The 6,720-nt window shown below is 34.0% G+C and overlaps 1 protein-coding gene across 1 annotated transcript in view; it reads left to right on the top strand.

Moving 5' to 3' along the window:
* Window positions 1-5,504, top strand: part of LOC137615215 (uncharacterized) — a 97,901-nt gene extending 92,397 nt beyond the window's left edge. Inside the window, exons 3-4 of the mRNA XM_068344883.1 lie at window positions 2,366-2,550; window positions 2,733-5,504. Coding sequence (XP_068200984.1) covers window positions 2,366-2,550; window positions 2,733-3,519 — 972 coding nt within the window. The 3' untranslated portion in view covers window positions 3,520-5,504. The remainder of the gene's footprint in view (window positions 1-2,365; window positions 2,551-2,732) is intronic.
* The last annotated feature ends 1,216 nt before the right edge of the window (window positions 5,505-6,720 follow it).

Raw genomic sequence — 6,720 nt, 5'->3', positions numbered from 1 at the left:
GGAAAACAGTTAGTGATAGATTGGGGAATGTGGTAACAATGTTACCGTGTGTGACAAGATGGTTCAGCTGGTTTTGATGCGTTTAGGTCACGTGGAAGAGTAAGGGGATTGCTTATTTTGGGAAAACGATTTAGGGGTTCGAAGCTTATGTGTGGAAAGACGAGATTGACTCTGGTAAGTGCTAACAAAAACTTTCTAAGGAAAGAGCGCCCAAGCTTTATCGCACGAGCTTGTTTATGGTTGTAACTTAACTTTCCATTGTCAAACTTTCCACCAGTTCCAAATTATTTACGGCAAAATGAAATCGCTCATATTTAAAGGCAGTATTACCATAGTAGTACATAGGTGAATTAACCTTTCGAATGACCCAAAAATAAATAACGAAAAGAAGGTCTACACGCAAGCACTTAAAAGACACCAGAAATTGCGTCTGTTGGACATGGTTATTAGTATCCAGTATGCCTGATAAGATAGATATACAGTAGATGGTTCGGATTCTCCTCCCAAGAGACCTATTGACAAATGGAAGGCTAACATGTATCGGAAAAGTATATCTTTGAACGTTTTAAAACTACGTGGAACAACGGGCCAGAAGCCAAGCTGTTGCAACAGCCATTTCTCCCTGAAACGTAAATCAATTGATTAAAGGTAAAAAGTTTCCTTGACCCAGAAGCGTTAATCTTCTCTACTTGAAGCCCTTGAATGTGTAGAATGGATTACTCTCCCCTGGCAATGGACGCAATTTGAACCATTCGACGCTTTCCTTCGAACGAGACAAATGAAGTTAACATTTTATTTCTATATCGGGATATGCATTTTAATTTCTCTTCATTGTGTAATCTAGTTTTATATATGTTGAACCCAAGATACAGAGGGCTGATTACCAAGAAGATTGAGGTTAGATATTTGGTTATTTTTGTCATGTGTCCTTAGTCCTTACGTTACAAGGTATAGAGTCATATGTACAAGGATTTATGTACTTAAATCCTTAAGGAGTTGAGATAATAATATTGTTTGTTACAAAATTTTATAATATATTTAACACTTACGGTATATTAGTCATTTTATATTTGTGTGTGTATATATATATATATATATATATATATATATATATATATATATATATATATATATATATATATATGTGTATGTATATATGTGTGTGTGTGTGCGTGTGTGTGTGTATATATGTATGCATGTATGTAGAGAGAGAGAGAGAGAGAGAGAGAGAGAGAGAGAGAGAGAGAGAGAGAGAGACTAAAACAAGTTTTGAAAATGAAATACCGTTGGGGTTAGAAGGATTCGAGGAGACCCAATTGTCATTTATTTACCAAAAGGTTTTGGTTCTTAACCTACAGTAAAGAAGTAACATAGTACTGTATTCTCTACGTAGGCTGGGATACAATTGGGTATAAAGTTATAACTACCTCCAAGTAGGTTTTTTCTGTTTATCTGTAAGTTTTGACAGGAATATAAGCCAGGCAATCAACAATTTTTTGTCACTGAAAAAAATAATTTCATTTTATTTAACCATGTTGAAAAGACTAGTTTCATGTTGATTTGATTAGTTATATCTAATGTGGTTTTTGGATAACTTTGACTATTTCAGACGTTATAAAAAACGTAAATAATGCAAAACACGGGAAAACTATGCAAATTTTCTTTGTGTGTATGTGCAACATTATATTTGACAGGGTTTTTGCGGTAACTATGGTGATTTCAGACGTTGTAATGAAAGAAAACGTAAATAGTGAATAACGCTTGGGAAACTATGCTAATTTTCTTTGTGGTAATTTGCAACATTGTTTTATTTTTATGTTAATTTTATAATTAACCAGATTTTGCTATTTGTTGTTTTATTTTTATGTTAATTTTATAATTAACCAGATTTTGCTATTTGTAACATTAACATTTATTGCTTGCATAAAATAAATCTTTACATCTTTTTATGATGACTTCTCATTGTTCCTATTTGCGGGAAGAAACATTATGATTACTGTATTGTATCTGTAATCATAAGCTAATTAGATTTGTCACCTGATCAGAAGTTTCATCAGGTCTGTAAACATTTGGATATCATAAAGTCATGTTATAGAGGATAGTGATTCTGCTATACAAGATACTGGCAAGAACTCTTATTATTAACTAAAAATGACAGTCTCAAGAATGTATTTGATTAAATAATGCATTAAAATTTTATGAAATAGAGTATCGTCGAACCAAGAAACAAGGAAGCAATATTCAGTTCCTGACTACATATACCAGACTTAACTAATGGTATGTATGCATGTTATCAAGTCAGATTTTTGCATTGTAAAATAAGATCTTAAAAAAATTGCCCTAATAAATCAATGTCTTTTTGCAGACTCGACTTACTGCCTGTGGTTGCTCGGTTCCCGAAGAGCTCGTCTGGACAGTAGTCTATCAAGTTGGATCTGCGCTCCTTCACATGCTGAGTGCTGGATTGTTCTACACTCCTTTAGCACTGGACAATATTTTTCTTCTCAGGGATAGATTAGCACTTGAGAATATGCTATCCAAGAAACACAGGTGAGACGCTGCCGGGAATAAACTTCTAGGATTCGTACTTATAAGATATCCTATCATGGTTACATTTTCAGCCTAGACTGTGATATGTTTCAAGAATCGGTAATGGCCAATTTTATTTGTAAGTATATGAATTAGGGTTTAATACCTTTAAGATTTGCTTTACACTATCTTACCATCAACAGAATGACTGGCTGTGGTTGTGAAGCCTGGCGTGGTTCAGCAGGACATCAGAAAGCAACATCTGTTGGTCCATCAGAGCGTTGTTTCATTCACCACATTGGTCAAGTGATATTCGCACTCATTACTTGTCACCTGCGTTCACAACCTGATGGCCACGTAGCACCATGTAGTCCAGTCACTACTCTGTGTTCCCTTAAACATCTCTACTCGCCGACATTGTTGCGACTTCTCTCCCGCACCTTGGCTGGAGGCGTCACAATGGCATGGGGCATTATGGGTGGTGGTGGTGAGGGACGCGTGGCTGTGAGAGCATTCCAGTGGGAGACGCAGTGGGAACAGCTTGACCCTTGCCCAGAAACTGAGTGGCCTTTGGCCAATTCTGAACAGGGTTTCAGTAACCCGTTGAATAAGCATTCAAAGATGGAGTACACGCCGGTCATATCTCCTCCCAAGACTTACAGAAGTTTCACTGTCAGCCGAAGTTATTCCAGGCTTTCATCCACCTCTTCCTCAGATTCAGGGAATACTTCTTCTAGTAGCAGCCCTGTTTCTGATTTTGATGACCAGTTCAATGAGGGTGAGAGTCCAACTAGGCATATGGAAACCTCGGTAGCAGGTTTTCTTCATGACAGTGCTCCTGTTCAACTAGCCCAGGTAGTCGTTGTGGCGGCCGAAAGAATCTTGGCCCTGCGGCCAGGTACCACATTGGCTGAGGCTATTTACTCTTCACCCCATCGCCTCATACAGCATGTAATGACTGCTCAGAAAAAGCATCTCAAAACAAAATGATAATTTTCACTAGCATGACACGAAAAACTTTTGTGATGTTTTTATTAGGGATGTCATGGAAAGGCATCGCCCATATTTTCTATAACTTTTAAGTTGGGATATGACAGTTCGTGAAATAGCGAGAAAGATACTATTTAAAGTTTTTTTTAATATAGTATATCCCTTTTTTCAAATTGAACAGGAACCGTGCCTTATTGTGATTTATCGTGGATAAGATTATTATGCAACCAGGTAAAATTTGTAGTGATGTTAGTAGGTGGTTATTTATGTCAGCTGGTGTTACCGTTATGTTATCAGTTGTAAGCATAGAACTACAAAGCAATACAGAGTAACTAATATGTCAGTATACATAATCAGTCTCTGAGGAAATAAGTATTATGGATACTTTACTTTAGCCCAAGTTTAATTAAAGCTTTAATTAGTCATATTTTAGAGGGTAATGTTTAAGTCGAACTTAAGGTAGTTTGTTTCTTTGTTATTATAGTTCTTTCAAGGACCTCCATGCAACCAGGTGTAAGATCTTAAGTCTTATTACCCTTCCAAGGTTGATAGCTCACTTTTGCCTGAAACTTTCAAGTAAATTGTAGCTTTATAAATGAAAAATTCTTCATTTTTGTCTATTTTTAGTACTGTACTGAAAAGTAATTTGAAACATTAAAAGTAGTGCATATTTGCCACCACCAAGTGGATATATGTTATTATATGGTTGGGTTTCCAAGGTCCTTTTACTTTGAAGAATGTAGCAAGAACTCCTTGTACATATACCCTCATCAAATGACATCCCTGTCCTATCCTATTGGAGGGAAAAATGAAACAGTCTTGCATTCCATTTTCTAGTCGGCATTTTTACCCTTGTATGCTGAATAGCGTAGATTGAGCTCCTGGTAAATAGACCTTGTTTTTGTTTTTAATTATTTCAATTGTAATATCTTGTTGATGCATTTTGTAGATGAGAATAACAAGAATAGTCTTGTTGTTTCACTGACAGGCAATGATTGTAAGCAACTACAAAAGGGTACAGACTTAAGAATTTCTCCAAAGTTGGGTAGGTCATTTTATTGTAGTTTTATTATCATTATTATGAAGGAATTTTTATACTTTTATTCAGATTAGCTTTAGAAGCAATGGTATACTATCCATTACTAGGCTAATTATTTTAATTTATATGTAACTAGTTTTATTTATACTGTAACTCCCAGATATTACCAAATCCCATACGTAGATGATGAATTTGCTTTGCTATGATATTGAAATTATAAAAGAATTTGAAAATTAGAAATAGAATTCTGTATGGAGACACAGTGAGTTCATCATAGGTACTGCAATCCTTTTGATCAATGCATAGTTACTAAGAAGATGAAGATTATTTTAGGCTGCAGTGTGCATTGATGATGATAATGAGGTTTATTGTGGTACAATATGTGTCAATTGAGATGATCTCTACCCACAGCCCTTTGTTCATTCTTCAGCAATTATGGTCTTTTGGGCACTTTTCCCGGATGTGATACTTGTAGCACAGTAAGCTGCTGATCAATTGCGCCCTTCCTAGTCGTAATAAAAGTGCTTAAATATCACGTGTACCGCGTATGAGTGGTACTCACATCCTGTATGTGTATTACCAAAGAGGGAAAGTAAATTCAATTTTTTTTTTAGATAGTTGTTGCATTTCTCCTATAAACAAAAATCTTGGGAATTATTTATGCCGTTGAAAGATAAGTTTTCATTAACTAACTAGATTTAAGATTTTGTGAAGGAATCACAATATTTTATATGCAGACTATATATTATTATTATAGAATTGATGTTCATGACATCTTCCTGTGATTTAATTTTAGTACGAGTTATTGACTAAGGAAAGAGAGAGAGAGGGAGAGCCATATGTATTTTAGTTACTCTTTCATTAAGATAAACTATAGGACTGATTGAAGTCCTGCTATACAATTTTTTTGTGTTTTCTATGATTACAATAAGTATTTTGTTCAATGTATTATTTTACTAAATACAGTTGAATTTATATATATATATATATATATATATATATATATATATATATATATATATATATATATATATATATATATATATATATATATATATATATATATATATATATATATATATATATATATATATATATATATATGTGTGTGTATATATATATATATATATATATATATATATATATATATATATATATATATGTGTGTGTGTGTGTGTGTGTGTATATATATATATATATACAGTATATGTATGTATGTTTATGCAGTATATATACTGTATATATAATATACTATATAAATATAATTATATATATACACACAGTAGTGCTTCGGTATGCAAGTTCAATCCGTGTTCCAGGAGCAAGCTCACAGCCCAAAATGATCATAACCTAAAACGTCTTTTTACTTCCATAAGAAATAAAGTAAATTCACTTGATGCAGTTCACACATCCATAAATACATATACAGTATACATTAATTTTTATAAGTCTTGCATTGTAATTGCATAAGAAATTATTACCACGAACACTAGAAATAATTGCTTATTATTAGTTCACAATAAAAGATATAAACATTTACAAATTAATACACATCAGAAAATAGAAATAATTACAAATTAACTTGCACTTCACCTTTGAGGAGCGTTGTGGCTAGTGTGAGGAAGGTGAGAGAGGAGGAGGTTGGTTATTGCTTGGAGGGAGAAACTTCCGCCATGAGAACTTTATCGGGAGCTCCCTTTCTTGAACGGCATTCACTGTCATCAACTGCATCACCTAATTTACACTAGACACTTGGTAGTCTTTGTTTTTATCTAGAGTCCACTGTTTTGTCCTTTTATTTAAACTTTCATGGCAAGCACAACTTGACCTAAAACATGCAGTCATAGCAGTATTAAAAAAAGAATATTCTAAAGATACTTGTGAGAGATTATTCTTATACTAGTGCTGCAAGGAAAGGGAAGGTTCGGCTCTGAGCAATGGGGATTGCAAGCTACGAAAACAAAATTATGGGAAAAGTCTGTGAGCACTGTGTAGGTGCCATATGGGTACACATGCTAATCTCCTGAGTAAATGTAAAAAAATAATGCGTATATGGAGGAAAATTTTCTAGCAGACTGATTGTGCTTTAGTAAACCGATTTGAATTTGTATGCTTGTAAATCAATTTGATTATATTCAGTCGCTCGTAAACTGAGGTATTAC

Source organism: Palaemon carinicauda, chromosome 21 (genome assembly GCF_036898095.1).
Source record: "Palaemon carinicauda isolate YSFRI2023 chromosome 21, ASM3689809v2, whole genome shotgun sequence".
Taxonomy (NCBI): domain Eukaryota; kingdom Metazoa; phylum Arthropoda; class Malacostraca; order Decapoda; family Palaemonidae; genus Palaemon; species Palaemon carinicauda.
This window is presented reverse-complemented; position numbering and strand designations above follow the sequence as displayed.